This window comes from Delphinus delphis, chromosome 19 (genome assembly GCF_949987515.2).
Source record: "Delphinus delphis chromosome 19, mDelDel1.2, whole genome shotgun sequence".
Taxonomy (NCBI): Eukaryota; Metazoa; Chordata; class Mammalia; order Artiodactyla; family Delphinidae; genus Delphinus; species Delphinus delphis.
Window position 1 is genome coordinate 48,836,575 of NC_082701.1, and position 17,660 is coordinate 48,854,234.

Here is a 17,660-nt window from a genome sequence, read left to right on the forward strand (position 1 = left end):
AATATACCCGTACATTAAAGCAAACTGAGGGTTCATGAGCATTTTAACAGCACTCTCTATTGTTTAGACATGTACCAATTTTTTTACATCATCATTTATTTATTGCCAACATGAATTCAAAGCAAGTATGCAGATTCTTTTATACTAGAGCAAATCAGGAAATAAAGACACAATTGCCATCGTCAAATCTTAATCTTCAGAGAACAACATCCCCACGAGGTTGGCCTGAAGACACTCAGATTCTACCAGTTTTTGAGGCTGTAAGAGAACAACAGTCATATCTTAACCCACAGCTACAAAAATGTTATTAGGAGGGGAATGAGTTGTTCTACCTTGAATGACACAAGTCTTGGAACAGAAAAATTATGCTATTCAGAAACTATTAACTAGTTGTAACAAGCTTTATGAAATAGTTAAGATATTTACCTTAAGGTGAATCATTAAAATACTTGGCTCCGTGGACTAAAACAGGAGACAGGAAGCCCGATGTCACCCCTTCCCTTTAACTCTTTAATTTAGAATCTCAGGGCCATGACTAAACTAGAGGACATGCCCTTTCTTTTCATCCAGAATTATGGATTAAGTCGAAAACAACTATTGATGCCACTGTTTTAAGGAATTGTATGTTAACCAACTTTCTTCAACAGTGCTTACAGAATTTTAAAATAAGGATGGCTTTTAAAAGGCATGAAAAGGGGCTTCCCTGGTGGCGCAGTGGTTAAGAATCCACCTGCCAATGCAGGGTACACGGGTTCGAGCCCTGGCCCGGGAAGATCCCACGTGCCACGGAGCAACTAAGCCTGTGCGCCACAACTACTGAGCCTGTGCGCCACAACTACTGAGCCCGCGTGCCAAGAGCTTGTGCTCCACAACGAGAAGCCACCGCAATGAGAAGCCTGCGCACTGCAACGAAGAGTAGCCCCCGCTCGCGGCAACTAGAGAAAGCCTGCACACAGCAACGAAGACCCAATGCAGCCAAAAATAAATTTAATTAATTAAAAAATAAATTAAAAAATAAAAGGCATGAAAGGGCTTCCCTGGTGGCGCAGTGGTTGAGAGTCCGCCTGCCGATGCAGGGGACACGGGTTCGTGCCCTGGTCTGGGAAGATCCCACATGCCGCGGAGCAGCTGGGCCCGTGAGCTATGGCCCCTGAGCCTGTGCGTCTGGAGCCTGTGCTCCGCAACGGGAGAGGCCCCCAAAAAAGAAAAAAGGCATGATAAAAACCCTAATATTTGCATTATTAATAACTTATTGGGGTAGGCCATAGGGATGGACAGCCATGTGTATTTTGAATACATTCTGAAGAGCAATGTGATGGGATGAAATGTCAAGATCTTTTCAAATTTGAATCCAGAACAAGTTAAAAGAGTTTTGATAGGGTGAACTGTATCCCCAACACAGTTAAAGAAAGATACTCACTGTTCCATATTTAAGTAGTGTAGGCACTCCAGTTAATTTCAACTTTTTCCTGAAGTCATTATTTGGCTCTTTCCAACTATTTCAGAAGGAGAAAGTGATCATGAAAAACATTTACTTGGTTTCTTACATTCTGCTTTGTATTTGATATATTCCCACTTTCAGTCTTTCAGTAATCATTGTTTTTGTTGTAAACATTTTAAAAACCTTGACATCTACAACATATATTCTCCTGTGCAAAGTTTTCATTTAAGTGAATATATACTAAGATATAAAATAAATGTAAAGTTCTGAACTAACATCAGGCCAAATTATTGAATTACCCTTACCTAATACAAATGGCTGAACATTCGAATTTTTAATTCGTATTTAATATATTCTAATTGCTTGACTTATCCGACTGTATCTTAGAACTCAGAACCTGAATCACAAGACCCTTCCCGCCTAAATTTGCAAGAGTCTAGTGCATGTCTGGGAAATAGAGTACGCATTGCCACTTACTAAGGTTTTTCTCCTACTTGGCAGTAGATGAACACACATCCTTCACCAACATGCTTCAGCCCCTCTCGTACGACCGGTTCAGCTTTTTAAAAAGTGGATAGAAATAATTACCAACTTTACAATCAGGCACTGATGAACAGCGTCCCTCTCCCCTCCCCTCCCCTCCGTCTTGGTAAGTACTCAGACTTTATCCTGCAGTTAACTGAGGAGATAAACGGAAGTCACGTGTTTTTTTCTGATTTTTTTTTTTTTTTTTGAGAGCCACTTTAAGGGTAAGGACCCACTTTCAGTCCTGATTTGTCCCCAGGCCACAGCGCCCAGAACAATGAAAGACAAATATTTGCTGACTTACCATAAGGAGACCAATTCACGTCTCCTGTAAGACACTAATTACATTGGGGAAGTGAAAAGTTCTAATGGACTAGATTCCAAGATTACCTGGGTCGAATGGTAGAAGAGCACACTTGGCGGGGCGGGAAGGACTTAATAGGAGGAGAGTCGGGAACAGGGTAGGAAAAGGCAAGGTGAGAGCTCAGATCGCCCTGCGGGACTCCGGTAACAAGACTCCCTCCGCTTCCTCTCCACCCCACTCTGGCCATAGCCTCGGCCTTCCTGCCACTTACTCTGGGCTGCAGCCCCCGAATCCCGGCCTCACCCTGCACGCAGTCGGGGCACCAGCTTTTGCCTTCGGCGTCCTTAGAACCAGAAAAATAGGCGAAAATGGTCTTGCCACTGTGCTGCTCCACCGCCTGCATGAACTCCTCGTAGCCGTACACGCTCACCTCTTCGTAGCGGGCCATCGGGAGAGCGTGACTCGGACAGCTAGAGGTGTCTTGGGCCGCTGGGAGAAGCTCCATGCGGGGTGGGGCGAAGCTGTTTCCGGGTGGGCGGGGAGCTGGGCAGGGCCTGAGAAAGCAAGCCCGGCTCTGAGGTGCTACGGGAGCCTCTGACGGCCAAAACTCCTCTGCACCGTTTTTCTATTCTATTTTCTCAGGTCTCTCAGTGCTGACTGCACCCCGAAACCCCGGCTTTTGCCCCTGTCTGGTCCCGGCCCCAGCCCATGTGCAGTGGCTGCAAAACCTGCCGCCACGCAGCCCCTGGACCCTTAGGTGGCTCCGGAGCCTTAACGGCTCCCAACCCGCCCTGCGCCCGTTGCCATGGCGACTGGGCGAGCGGCCGGAAGGGAGGCCTAGTTGCGGCCCCCAGCCCGCTTTCTGGTAGGCGCGCCGCGCCCCAGACCAGGTGGGCTCTGGCCAGAGCTGGGGGGATTGTGGGAAGCCGCGTTAGGAGTCATGGATCTGCGGGAGAGGAGACTCTGACCCAGCGCAGATCTTGCCGCTCGTCGGGCCTAATTACCTTTTCTCCTGCCGAGGCTTTAGTGGGGCCCCGGGACCGGGGGGCGGGCGTCCGGCACTGGGCGGGGGTAGGGGGCTGGGAGGGAGGAAGGCTCAAAGGGCTAGAGCTGAGTGTGTGAGTGCGTGTGTGGAGCCGCTCTGGGAGCCGGTGCTGAGACAGAAAGTGCCGCGGGGCTGCGTTGGGAAGGCGGGAGTCGCCCTGGAGCGATGAGTGGGGCGGCTGGCCCAGGAGTCTTGCCGGGGCTGCGCAGGGGCGAGCTAGCGGCGGAGACGCAGGGCCGCTGCGTGGGGCCCAGCAGGTTCGGGCGCGGAGTCCGGCGGCCGTGGGAGAAGAGACGGGGTGCAGGGACGTCCCGAAGCCGTGGAGGGAGGCGCCGGGCGAGGTCCTCGGTGCGGGAGACGCGCTGTGTGAGTGCGGAAAGGCTGCAGGACTGTCGGCGGCCATGGGGGAGGAGACCTGCAGCGGGGACAGCCCAGGCCGCCGGGGCGAACAAGGCTGCGGGGACACCTGGCACGGCAGTCTCGATGGAGGTAGCAAGGGACCTTGGGACTGTGTGGGTGAACGGGGCAGTGGGGGAACCCCAGGTGGTGGGGCCTGTCGGCTCTGTGTGGGTGACTGGCACTGGGGAGGAGGAGGAGACGGCTTATAGGAGCCCCCGAGGCTGTGAGAGAAAAGGTCGTCCGGGATCTACGGGGCATGAGAGCATTCTGGAACTGTGGTTGAAGGTGCAGGCTATGAGGGCAGCTTCAGGATGTGGGGAAGGAAGCAGAGTCGAGCTCCATCCCGTGTCTGTAGAAGGGCCGGTTGAAAGGGGGGTTCCTGGCCGGGCTTCGTGGGTAGAGACCAGCTGTGGTGGTCTCACCGGACCATGGGTGAAAGGACAGGCCAGGCCAGTCCCCCGGGCCGCAGGAGTAGCCATAGCTCCGGACCTAGGGGCAGGCTGTGAGAGGGCCTCAGATTGGTGTGGGCAAGGCCAGGCTGTGAGGATGCCACCTGTGGCTGTGCCTGGGGCTCTGGAGGCAAGTTCTGGGATTGCCCCACACCCGCGGGGGAGAAGACAAGCCGTGGCGGTGCCTGGGCCCGTGGAGGGGATAGGCTATGGGGTTGCCCCGGGCTCTTGGGGAAAAGGGTCGACTGGGGGGGTTCCCGGGGCCACTGTGGGGTGGCCTGAGGCTGTGGAGGTACCCAGAGCTGTGGAGGGAGAGCCAGGCGGCAGGGCTGCTCCAGGTCTGCGGGGGAGGGAGCAGGCAGCGCAGGCGCCTGTGTGTGGGGATACCCCAGGCTTAGGGGGAAGGGGGCGGACCGCAGGGGTGCCCAGAGCTGCGCGGGAGGAAACTCCCTCTGTGGGTGCCCCAGCCGCGTGGCGGAGGAGACAAGCCGTGGAGGAGACAGACGCCGGACGTCTCCCTGGCCTGTGGGGCACGGGACAGCCCATAGGGGTGCCTTGTGCGACTGGAGCAGGAACGAGATGTCGGGGTGAGCCAGGATTCGGGGAGACGGGGCAGGCTGTGTGGGTGGAGACAGGCTCTGGGGGCGACTTCGGGTCCCGGGAAGCTGCACAGCCTGCAGAGGTGTCTGGTCCTGATGAGCAGGAGGCAGGTCCTGGGGGCGCTCCAGGCCTGTGGGACATAGGACAGGCTATGGGAGTACCTAGGACTCCGGGGCCAGAGACAGGCTGTGGGAGTGTCTGGGGTCTGTGGGGAACGGAACAGCCTGTGAGGGTGTCCCAGGCTCCGATGGTAGCGGGAGCCGTGGGAGAATGGACCATCGGCGGTGGTGTCCCAGGCCTGTGGGCTAGGCAGCAGGCTCTGGGGGCGCCCCCGGCTGATGCAGTGACGGGGGCTGTCGGGGAGGAGACCTGCGGTGGGAATGTCTTGAGTTTGTGGGAAAGGAGGCGGGCTCTGGGGGGGCAAGAGGCTCTGGGGGGGCAAGAGGCTCCGGTGCCTGCAGCTTTAGGGGGACCCGGGTCTGTGGATCAGGAGGCTGGCTGTGGGGATGCCTCATGTCTCTGCATGAGAAGACAGGCCGCGGGGCTGTCTGAGGCAGTGGGGTCGCCAGAGGCAGCAGGTGTGTCCAAGCACAGGAGTGCCCCAGCAGGGGCGCCCGCAGCTGTGTGTACGTCTGGGTCTGGAAGCGTACCTGCCAGGGTGCCTGCCGCTATGTGGGTGTCTGGCTCTGTGTGTCAGGAAGGCGGCTCCAGGGATGACTTGAACCTGTGGGGAGAGGTTTGTACTACCAGGATACCCTTGGCTTCAGGGGTACCTATGGCTCCCCAGGAGCTGTGGTCTGTGGGAGAGGATACTGGTTGTGAGGCTTCCCCAGGATCATGGGGAAGGAGACAGAGTGCTAGGGTTCCTGTGGCTGCTGAGGTGCCCATGGCTTCTCGGGTACCTGGTCCCCTGGGGGTGGAGACTGGCCTTGGGGGTTTCTCACGCTTGCCAGGGAGGGGACAGACTGCGGGAGTACTTCTGACCGCAGGGGTGTCCACAGCTGCTGGGGCCCCTGGACCGCTGGTGGGTGATGCCAGCTCTGGGAGTGGCTCAGGGGTATGGAGAAGGAGACAGGCGACTGAGGTGCCCACTGCTGCCAGGGCTTCAGGACCTGGGAACGGGGAGACTGACTCTGAAGGCATTGCAGGCCTATGGAGAAGGAGAGCCGATGGAGCTGTCCCTGGGGCTGTGAGGGTACCTCTGTCTTTGGGGGTGCTTGCAGCTGTAGGAGTTCCCACGGCGGGGTGCCGGCCTGCCGCAGTGTGGGTGACTGGGTCTGCAGGAGAAGATCCCAGTACGGCTGTCTCCAGCTTCATGGCGGGGAGGAGGCCGTCCACAGAGGGCCCCGGGGCTCCAAGGTGGGAGACAGGAGGTAGAAGTGTCCTGGGGCTGCCGGGGGGCGTGTCTTACACCTGTGGGCGTGGGACCAGGTTATGGAGCTGCCCAAGGTCTGCGGGGGAAGAACCGGACTCTGAGAACGTGCCAGGGGTGTCCAGGACAGGCACGGCTTGGGGGGTGAATGAAGCCGAGGAAGTGCCCCCGGTTTCAAGGGAGGAGACAGGCATTGGCCACTTGAGAGATCATGCACAGCAGGGTGGGAGGAGACAGGCTGCAGGAGGGTCTAGAATCAGAGGGAGGGGGAACAATTTGGGAGAAAATTGTGAGGGGGAGGACAGATTGAGGGGTGCATTCCAGTAGTATATATAGGGAACAAGTTGGGGGACCCTGGGGCTCTTTGGGAGGGAACAGGTTGGGGGGAGATTTGTCCTGGGTTGTGGATGAAGGCACAGGCCGTAAGGGTGTCTCAGGATGGGGGAGACAGATACTTCCTGGAGATGCCTCATCGTATATGGGATAACACATTGGGAGGTTTTCTGGCGCAATGGGAAAGGGACAGGTTGCAAGGAGAGGGGTGTCCCAGGACTTTGTATAAGGGGAACGGTTCGGGGTGGGTGTCCCTGGACTTTGTGTGTGTATGTGCTTGTGTGTGTGTGTAGATCACTCGAGGTATCCTGGAACTGTGGGGATCACCTGGTTTCTTCCTGTTGGAGAATGGACTGTTAGGCCTTTGGCATCCAGGGGGAAAGTACTGACCACGTACAAGCCACAAATGCCCAGGCCCCAATTCTGCAGGCTCCTTCATTCTGCGGCTCCGGCCCCTGGACTGTGGTGATGTCAAGCCAGTTGGGATTGCCTCACTCGGGTGCTTCCTCCCATCTCCGCTTTTGATCATGTCTCTACAGCCTTAGAAATAAGGAATCTTTATATTTCTACAGATGTGTCAGTCTTTAAGCAAATCCAGTCTACAATCCTTGAGTTTATTCAAAAGCTTAAATTAGGGATCTTTAAAAAAACCTGAATTTCCCAGTTGAGTTCCTATGGGATTCTTTGAGAGGGCAAGCGCCCCCATGCAGTTAACACTAGTCAGTTTATGGAAAATCTGCCTAATTCGACAAATGTTGAGTTAAATTGTCCACTATGCTCAAAGCACTGTTGTGGGGAATCTCAGAGAAGAGCAAGACAAGGCCCTAACCCTCCAGGAACCTTGTCTAGCTGGGAAGATGAGACAGATACCTGTGAAATAGGTAAATAACGACATGAGCAAGTGTGTGAGTGCAGGGGCAGTAGTGTCTATAAGGAGGCATTCAGAATAGGGAGAGGCACTGATGCGTGTGTAGTTTACAAAACGCTCTTATCTGTTAGACACTGTATGTGAATATAGGGTGGGGGGAGTTTGGGGGAAATTGAAGATGTACAGAGGTCATTCAGCTAGTTAATGGCAGTTACTGGCGTCAGTCTAGGTAGTCCGATGCCACAGGTTTACTTAGAGTCATTCAGAGTTATGTCCTTTTGAGCTACCTAGAAGAGTGAAGTGTACTGCTTTTTGGTTAGTAGTTAGGATTTATTAATGTAGGCTGTATATCCGTAAAACTTCCTTGCGGGAAAGTGCTTGTTTACCGTAGCAGAGCTCTGTTTTTGGTGACCTTTGAGATGTGAAATTTGGAATGAAAAGGGCTCAAGAGATAGTCATTAAGCTAGTGTGTCCCCTATTCGCTTGGAAGGTAGAATTTCAAAAGTGTAGTTGCTTTAGTAAGTGGAAGAAGCTGTCGTATACCTGTCCTTAAGCATTCACTCTGTAGTATGAGGTGGCTGGGGGCTACTACAATATTGTTATATGAGCATGGCACTGTGTTTTACTTACTCTTTCCTTTCGTTTGAATACAGTTGGTCTGAAAGTACTTTCTTTTATTTTAGGCAATGATTTTAGGAGAGAACTGTTGGCTGATAACTGAGCTTTCACTATTGTACTACACTTTCTGACATGATGGGATCAGGCAGACCAGCCTCAACCTGTGTTCATCTAGCATCTAGTGTCCAACTGGATGGGAGGAGTGACCCCAGGAAACTTCAGACCCAGGTAGTTTCATTCTATTTTTCTCTTCAGAGTTTTGTTATGAAACATTTCAGACAAAGAAAAGGGCAATGAACACGTTTTAAATCACCTTTTAGATTTAACCATTATCACACCTAAGAAAATGGACAAAAAATAATTCCCTAATATTATCTAAGAACCAGTCTTTATTCAGCTTCACCCCGTTGTCCCCAAAATGTCTTTTCTCCCAGCATTGTATTTACGCAAATCTTCAAACATACAACAAACAGAATTTTACAGTGAACCTATAGATTCCATTACTATTCCATGTGTTTGTTCCATTGCATATCTATCCTTCAATCCATCCCTCTAGAATCCATTCATCAATCCCTCATACTTTTGGACTCAGATCAAAATAAATTTCAGGGGCTTCCCTGGTGGCACAGTGGATAAGAATCTGCCTGCCAAGGCAGAGGACATGGGTTCAGCCCTGGTCCAGGAAGATGCCGCATGCCACGGAGCAACTAAGCCTGTGCGCCACAACTACTGAGCCTGCGCTCTACAGCCCGCGAGCCACAACTACTGAGCCCGCGTGCCACAACTACTGAAGCCCACATGCCTAGAGCCCGTGCTTCTCAACAAGAGAAGCCACCGCAACGAGAAGCCTGCACACTGCAACGAAGAGTAGCTCCCGCTTGCCACAGCTAGAGAAAGCCCGCGTGCAGCAACGAACACCCAACACAGCCAAAAATAAATAAATAAAATAAAAATAAAATAAATAAATAAATTGCAGACTCTGAGTACCCTGAGTACTTGAGCATGCGTATCATACACTAGAATTCATACTTTTTTAAAGATTTTTTTTTTTTTTGATGTGGATCATTTTTAAATGGTCTGTATTGAATTTGTTACAATATTGCTTCTGTTCTGTGCTTTGGTTTTTCGGCCCGAGGCATGTGGGATCTTAGCTCCCTGACCAGGGATTGAACCTGCACCCCCTGCATTGGAAGGCAAAGTCTTAACCACTGGACCACCAGGGAAGTCCCCTAGAATTCATCCTTTGTTTACCACTTTTTTCTTTTGATGTACATTTTACATCTGCAACAAGTACACTGAAATGTATACATCTTGTCACATTTGCTGAGTTTTGACAAGTGTATACACATGTGTATACACATGTATAACCCATGTATAATACCACTATCAAGATACAGATCATTTACATTACCCCAGAAAGTTCTCTCGTGCCCCTTCCTAGTCAGTCCCACCCCGGCCCTCCACAGGCAACCACTATTCTGATTTTTTTTCAACATAGATTAGCTTTGTTTGTTCTAGAGCTTCATGTAAGCAGAGTCATATACTGTGTACTCTTTTGTGTGAGGCTTCTTTCACTGGGTATGATGTTTCTGAGATTTGGTGTAATATTTCTGAGATTCATCCACTTTGCTGCATGTATCAGTAGTTTGTTACTTTCGAATACTGAGTAGTGTTCCATAGTAAATGTGTACCACTGTTTATTCATTCTCCAATTGATGGACACCTGGGCTGTTTGGGTCACTATGAATGAAGCTGCTATGAACATTCTTGTACATTCTTGTAAACATGTTTTCATTTCTCTTGGGTAAATACCTGGAAGTAAAATTGCTGGGTCATAGGGTAGGTGTATGTTTAGTTTTTTAACAAACCAACAGACCTTTTTCCAAAGTGGTTGTACCATTTTATTTTCCTACCAGTAATGAATGAGAGCTCCAGTTGCTCCACATCTTTGCCAGCATTTGCTGGTGTTTTTTAATTCTATATATTTTTTAATTATACCATTCTGGTGGGTGTATAGTAATATCTCAAAGAAAGACTTTTTTAAAATTTTGACATAATTTCAGACTGACAGAAAAGCTGCAAGAATAGTACGCAGAATTCCTGGATACTCTTCTCCCAGATTCCCCAAATGTTAGCATTTTATTACATTTTCCCTCCCTCTCTCTCTCCCTCCTTCCTTTTTTTTCTCTCTCTCTGTCTCACTACACACACACACACACACACACACACACACACACACACACACACACACACACACACACACACACACACACTTCTAAACTGGTTAAGAGTAAGTTACAAACATGATGCCCTTTTGCCCCTAAGTACTTTTGCTTGTATAATCATGGTACAGTGATCAAAATCAGGAAATTAACATCAAATGATGCTATCATGTAATCTACAGACCTCACTGAGATTTTGTTAGTTGTTCCGATAATGTCCTTCATAGTGAAAGAAAATCTAAGATCATGAGTTTCGTTGTCATGTTTCTTTAGTTTCCTTTAATCTGAACGATTTTTGAGTCTTTGTATTTCATAACATTGACATTTTTGAAAACTACAGGCTTGTTATTTGAGGATTTCCTCTCATTTTGGGTTTGTCTGAAATTTTCTTATAATTACGTTCAGGTTATGCACTTGCGGTGGGAAAACCACCGAGGTGATGCTGAGTTCTTCTCAGTGCATCATATCAGGAGGTACACGCTGTCGATTTAGTCCCATTACTGACAATGTTAACTTTAATTATTTGATTAAGGTGGTGTCTACCAAGTTTTCCATTGTAAAGTTACTCTTTTGCCTTTTGTAATTGGAAGTATCTGTCTTTGCGACTATGTTAATATCCTTTTATTCCCCAAACTTCATTTGCTAGTTTAGCATTCACTGATGATTTTTTTTTTTTTAATGGTGGGAGTATGGTTTATTAAGCTGTGCCTTAGTACAGGCGCTGGGGCTTGCTCATGGTGCTCTGAATGTACAAAGCCCGAATGTTCTGCCAAAGCCCGAACGTTCTGCCAGTTTTTCCTGAGCAACGACACCAGGAAGCTGACAGCTAAGTGGATGTTGTACGCAGGCTCATCATCTGTCATTTTCATGTGGCCAGCAGCCACCGCCAGACACAGCACCTTCTTCATCTGGAACTTGATTGCAGACTTCACTTCATCAACTTGGCCACCATGTTCTCATTGTGGGTCAGCAAGGAAGGGAGCTTGCCAGCCTTATTCAGGCCTGGGCCCAGGATTTGTGGGATCTGCTTGATCATAGATTCTGAAGCCAAAAAGGCATCATACTTCTTGGCCAGCTTCTTGACCAGTTTCTTATTCTTGCTGAATTTCTTCAGGGCCTCAGTGTCCACGGGGGGGATATCCACAGCCTTGGCCTCATCACAGTGCTGCTGGTCCCCCAGAACACATATGGAAAACTTGGGGTGGGGAGTGGACTTAAGCCTGACGGTGCCTGAGAAGCGTTTGTCCTTCTGAGAGTCATAGTTCTTCAGGCTGATCTGAAGCTCCACCGTCTCCAAAAACTTACCGCGTTTGCGCTGGTTCTCGTGCAGGACTTCCTGCACCACCTCGTAGAGGGAGTCTCGGGAGACTTTGCTGCTTATGGCCCCTCGCGCCGCGATAACCGGAAAAGAGCTCATGGATGATTTTTGCCTGAATCAATTTTGTATTATGATGTGGTGGTGACTTATTTATTTATTTATATCAGAGCAGACTTTGAGAGTGTTACTTAATTCAGTATGATATTCAAATTGTCTCTGGGGCCTCCCTGGTGGCGCAGTGGTTGAGAGTCCGCCTGCCGATGCAGGGGACACGGGTTCATGACCCGGTCCGGGAAAATCCCACATGCCGCAGAGCGGCTGGGCCCGTGAGCCATGGCCGCTGAGCCTGCGCGTCCAGAGCCTGTGCTCCTCAACGGGAGAGGCCACAACAGAGAGAGGCCCGCGTACCGCAAAAAAAAAAAAAAGGGTCTCTGATTTGGCCAGTGAAATGAGAGTCACTTCAAGCTGATTCTAGTGTCCCTTTCACGTTTCCATCAATCTTCGACCACTTTTTGCTATAAAAAGATATTCCAGGCTCAGCATAATTTTCCCCTGTCCCAGCCCTAGAATCAGCCATTTATCAAAGGAGACTTCATCCCTTTGGTGGAGAATGGATTTTAGGAATCAGTATCCGGGTACTAGATGTGCTCATTGGTTCTTGGATGTCAGTGTTTCTCTTATATGCCCTCCCAGAGGACATAATTGGGAAATAGATATATATACTTGTGTGCCTGTACATACATTTGTATGCAGATCTGCACTTCCTCCTTCCTTCTCCCCTCCTCTGTCTTACTCCATTCTTTCCTCCCTTTCCGTGTTTCTGTTTGTCTGTCTACCTATATTAAACCCATGAGTTCACACAGGTATCTCCAGTCCAATCTAACACTTCCCATTTGTAACTCCCGTATTCAACAATGTGAAACCAGTCTCCAGTTATCCACAGTATGCGTACTCATTTGCTCAATCCTAGAATGTACAAAACTGTTTGAGAATTGCAATCCATGCCTCTGCAAAAAAAGAACCCTACAAATTAGAGTTCAGTATTTGTTTAGAGAACTTTTTGTCTTTAGCCTGAGGGCATATAGTCCAAATGCTATGTTCAAAAGTTAATTGGGTTGATTTTTTTTTTTTAAACCTCCACTTTTTCGTGTGGTTATGTTAGTCGTTTGAACTTCATTTTGGTTCATTGGTTTCTGTTAGTATTTATTTTTAGGGTTTTCCTTCATCCGTATGAATTTTATTTATTATCTTCCTCCCTTTCTCCCTCCCTTCTTCTTTTCCTTCCTGTCTCTCTAGTACATGGGAAACATTAATGTGGTTCCAAACAAACGTGTGCAAAAAGGGACATTCAGTGAAGTATTACCGCCCCCCCATTCCCTCTATCCTTTCCACCCAATTTCTACCCACACCCTGTAGATACCTAATCTTATTATTCTCTGATTTTTCTTCCCTTTGTTTCTTTCTGCACAAATGATCAGATGTGTATGTGCTTTCTCATGAAGTACTTCTCCCCTTTTTTGAAGGGTGGAGTATTACAGATACTCTTTTTTGCACTTTGCTCTTTTCACTGAACAGCATATCTGAGAAATCCCTCTGCATGAGTTCATACATATCTTCCTCATTCTTCTTAACATCTTCATAGTACTCCTCTGTGTGGATGTAGCATAGTTTCTTTTGTTTTCTTTTCTTTCTTTCTTTCTTTATTCATGTCTACGTTGGGTCTTCGTTGCTGAGTGTGGGCTTTTAGTTGCAGTGAGTGGGAGCTACTCTTCGTTGCGGTACACAGGCTTCTCATTGCAGTGGCTTCTCTTGTTGGGGAGCACGGGCTCTAGGCACGTGGGCTTCAGTAGTTGTGGCACACGGACTCAGTAGTTGTGGCTTGAGGGCTCTAGAGCACAGGCTCAGTAGTTGTGGCACACAGGCCTAGTTGCTCTGTGACATGTGGTATCTTCCTGGACCAGCGCTCGGACTCGTGTCCCCTGCAATGGCAGGCGGATTCTTAACCACTGCGCCACCAAGGAAATCCAGGATATAGCACAGTTTGAGACATGCTTCTACATAGGCATTTAGGTCAATTCCAATACTTGGCAGTTACAGTAGAGCAGTGAGTAACCCTGTGCATCTGTATTGTTGGGGGTGTATCTTCAGGATAAATTCCTGGAAGTGAGACTGCTGGGTCAAAAGGCAAACACATGTGTGGTTTTGTTTGCTGTTGCCGGAGTCCCGTCTCTGAGGGTTGTGCTCCCACCAGCATCCTGTGAGAAGGCCTGTTTTCCCAGTCTTGCCAACAGCATGTGTTGTTATATCTCTTAATTTTTGCTGATCTGTTGCTGTCTCAGTGTAGTTTTAATTTGTGTTTTTATGAACTTGACGAACTTTTCATATATTTAAGGGCCGTGTTTCTTTTTTTGTTGTTGTTAGTTGTCTGTTATGTGTTTTCACCATTTTCTACTGAGTTTTGGTCTTTTTTCATCTCAATTTACAAATATTTTTCTTCCAGTTTTTCAGTTCTTTGACTTTGTTTATGGTGTTTTTAAACCATAAAAAACAGAAATTGTTTTAAATTTTTTTATTTTAATGTAGTAAAAATTATCACTCTTTTATTGCATATGGATTTTGAGTCACAGTTAGAAAAGCCTTTCCCTACACCCAGGTTAAAGAGGAATTCATTCTTTCATTTTTTTTTTTCTAGTACTTATATGAAATCCCCTAGGTATTTTAGGTTATTTTTACTTTGGGGGAAGATTTCTCCAATAAGGCCATAAGTTCCAAGTATTGTTCCTCATTCTGTGCACCTTTCAGATGGTAATTATTTTTTTTCTCTCTCATCTCTACTTTTTTTCCCTAAAATACTTTCCTGAAGTTTTATCACACTGGGTTAGTTTAAAATAACTCTTTATACACATGATTGTATAAACACATGTTCTTGTGTGTGCTGTGAGAGTTGGGGAGGCCGTCTCAAGAATAAGGCATCACAGCACAGGCTGCACTGGGTTTGCATGCACGGATTCTCCTAGTGCTATTTACCTGCCATGGACAGGTCCAAAGCCACAGAATTGTTTGCTCCCTTTGACCTAGTAATTGCAGAACAGATCATTTATCCTAAGGAAATAATTTAAAAAGAGGAAAAAACTAAATGCATGGGACTATTAATTGAAGTAATATTTCTATTAGTGGAAAAGCTGAAACAATCTAACTGTTTAATAATAAGGTTATAGTTAGGTTAAGCATGAAAAGGCCATTCATTGGATTTTGGAAAGTGCAACTGTGAAAAATAATGAAAACTGTGGGAGTATGGAAACATGCCTATGTTTGTTAAGTGAAAAACAAAACCTGTGTCTATCATGATTATAACTAACAAACACTTAAACTTGCATAAGAAGGTGAAGTGGACTGTTTAGAGCAAGATGCACTTAGGTGTAGGATAAGAGATGTGGTCTAACCACCAGATGAAAAATCTCAGGAAGAGTATTGTCAGTGGCTTAGGTTCTGTGTGGTGCATCTGTGGAGCAATTTTCAGGAACACTCATAATGAATTGTACTGATCACTTGCTGGAAACTGACATTTTGATACAGGGCAGAAGTCCATCACTGGGGAGTTTAGGAACTTACTGGGTCTGTTTGAAGCTTTCTGAGTTGACTTTGTGAGGAGGATTCTAGTATGCTGCTAGTAAACCAGAAGTATAATACTGGGGACTGGGTGATGGTAGGATAGAACCAGGGGTGTGTGGTTAACTCAAGGGTGTGTGAGAGTAGCTGATTCTATCAGTACAACAGGAAAATACCTCTTAGCACTAATAATCGTGTGGGTGAAATGTTAGAAACTTGATTATAGACATATACTAACTATGCAATATGTTCTTTTTCTAATGTGTGCTTGCTTTTATTTTTTATTTTTTTGAAGAACCAGCTGCAGTTTAATAGGAATGTTCCTACACATTCAAGCAACTTGGCAATCCAATATTCTTGCCCACATGGAATTAGAATTGAAAAACTAAAGCACTCATACAATGAGTCATACCATTGTAGAGATTCAGGTTTTAGAGACGGTCCTGACCTGGGCAGTTCTGTTTCATTTTCTGTCATATCAGAAGAGAGACTTAGCTATGCCGTCCATCTAGCCAAAAGAGATGTAAAACGAAGACAACTTGAAGAACATATAAAAGAACACCATCTCAGAAGTCAGCCCCAAATCCTTCAGAAATGTGGACAGTCTAACCATAAAATATCTGACCATAGAGTGGAAAGGAAGGAATCGAAGAGTCGGGAAGTCTGTCACGGCAGCAACCAGCCATCCAAAGTAGAAATTTCCAGCTCAGGTGCCAAGGTATACCTGTACACATCTCATCCAGGACAGTCAGACCTCACCATGCCAAACTCGCCACCCACTCGTGATCCAGGACTTCAGCCACATGCCAGGATAGGTGACCACAAAAGCCTATGTGGACACAAAAGCCTGCTGGAAGTTCAGCGACTCCAGAAAGAATTGAGCAGTTGTATCCATAAAATTGAAGAATTAACTAAAAAAGGTGAGAAAAATTGGACTCTTGACTTCGAAAAGATGCTATGAGAGGGTATAGTCCAAATACATTCTTCAGGACCCCGCCCCCTGTCACATTCCATTCTCTCCTGTCACTAGAGTGAGCACTCATGACAAGACAGGTGGACTTTGAGTTTGACCAGTGTCTTTTTTTCTGACAAGTTTGTTCTGCCCTAGCCCCTCTTTCCAGCAGAGGCACCTGAAAGAGCCCCTTTTCCTTAGGCTGTTCTTGGTAAGTCGACTGACTGAGGGCCCTGCCTAGTAATTGCGGTACCTGTTGTCTGAAGCTTAGGTCTTCTAGCACCTGAGTGCAAATTATCCTGTAATGTTTTGCTTCTGTATCCAGAAGTCCTTCTGGAAAAATTAATTTGTTCAGAAAAGAGCATAATACCTGTATATTATAGCTAAAACCAGTTCTAACTTAGGCAGTGGTTAGATGAGTACACAGCAGTGATGGGGGGTTATGGATATACGTATAAAATATCTGACCACAGGGTAGAAAGGAAGGTGTGTAATCCTCATATACTGTTCTCTACAGTTTTTCAGTGTTCCCTATGCCCTTGCATTTCCCTGGGGAGTAGAAGAGTGATTGCACATGGAAAATTTGGGGTTACCATAGCTAAGAAGTAGGGGGATCAAGCCCAGCTTTCAGACTGCAAGGAATAGGGAGTTAACATCAAAAGGAGCTACTGTGCTAAGATAACACATAGTCTATAATGATCTTTTGCACTATAAAGTCAAGTAATGTATGCATATGTGTGCGTATGCATGTTACGTAAGGAATTTAAGGTGCCTTACAAAAACATTGAATAAAATAGAACGAAATATGTAAATGAGGATATTTTGGCACAGGAAAAAATAAGGAAAGGAAAAATAAGATTTATTAGGAACGGGTTACAGATTTGTTTCTGAGCTTCCTCACAGCTCACCAGGAAAATGTGATCAATTGCAGAATTTACAAAGAAAAAAACAGTTGTATGAGGAAAAAAATTATACCACATATTGAGGCTGGAAAAAATTTCTCTGGTGGGTCTTCATAAAGAGAATGTTGTGTAATATGAACAATTTGAAAACATTCCTACATCAGAATAGCAGCAGTGTTGTGGCTTGTTTCTCCTAACATCGCTCAGTGGCGGTCTGTGGCATGACCCCACAGTATAGTTTGGTAGAAACCATGATACCAGGGGAGCAAAGCCACGAGGCCCGCTGCTCTGGTGATGGGGCCTCATACAGGGGACCTTTAGAGCTGAGCTGCTCAGGCAGTCTTCCAGAAACAGTTTCTTTGAATGAATCTTTTGAAAATGTGGAGCAGCAGTGTGTACGAGGGTGTGCTTCCTGACAAATAAATGAAGACTTTGGACATGCAAATAATTTTAGCCCTTGGTGTCTCAATATGTTGGAGAAAGGACTTCTCATCTGGGTTCAAGATAAGAGAATGCAAAAGAAATCTTGCTAAACATAAAAATAGGTCAATAAATGGTTTTTTTAAAAAATAGAAAGCACGTGACTTCCCTGGTGGTCCAGTGGTTAAGACCCTGCACTTCCACTGCAGGGGGCATGGGTTCCATCCCTGGTCGGGGAACTAAGATCTTGCATGCCACGTGACGCGACCAAGAAATTTAATTA

At 47.2% G+C, this 17,660-nt stretch overlaps 3 protein-coding genes and 1 pseudogene across 7 annotated transcripts in view; 2 read left to right on the plus strand and 2 right to left on the minus strand.

The window, feature by feature from the left end:
* Window positions 1-37: 37 nt before the first annotated feature.
* On the minus strand, window positions 38-2,804 carry TXNDC17 (thioredoxin domain containing 17). The gene is made up of 4 exons (XM_059996692.1): window positions 2,574-2,804; window positions 1,919-2,000; window positions 1,421-1,496; window positions 38-258 (listed from the first exon to the last, which is right to left on the minus strand). Exons 1-4 carry the CDS (start codon window positions 2,773-2,775, stop codon window positions 190-192), a joined length of 429 nt encoding a protein of 142 aa, XP_059852675.1. The 5' UTR covers window positions 2,776-2,804; the 3' UTR covers window positions 38-189.
* Window positions 2,805-3,112: 308 nt separating this feature from the next.
* Window positions 3,113-17,660, plus strand: part of KIAA0753 (KIAA0753 ortholog) — a 60,535-nt gene continuing 45,987 nt past the window's right edge. The window contains exons 1-3 of one of the 5 annotated variants that reach the window (XM_059996678.1): window positions 3,113-3,160; window positions 8,033-8,182; window positions 15,399-16,023. In XM_059996678.1, the coding sequence (XP_059852661.1) occupies window positions 8,087-8,182; window positions 15,399-16,023 (721 nt within the window). In that variant the 5' untranslated portion in view covers window positions 3,113-3,160; window positions 8,033-8,086. Of the gene's footprint in view, window positions 3,161-7,231; window positions 7,350-8,019; window positions 8,183-15,330; window positions 16,024-17,660 lie in introns of those variants that run through there. The other 4 variants (XM_059996677.1, XR_009516916.1, XM_059996676.1 and 1 more) reach the window with 4 other exon arrangements.
* Window positions 3,358-6,462, plus strand: LOC132414293 (collagen, type I, alpha 1b). The gene has a single exon (XM_059996675.1). It carries the CDS (start codon window positions 3,481-3,483, stop codon window positions 6,460-6,462), a length of 2,982 nt encoding a protein of 993 aa, XP_059852658.1. The 5' UTR covers window positions 3,358-3,480.
* On the minus strand, window positions 10,886-11,593 carry LOC132414892 (large ribosomal subunit protein uL1 pseudogene; annotated as a pseudogene).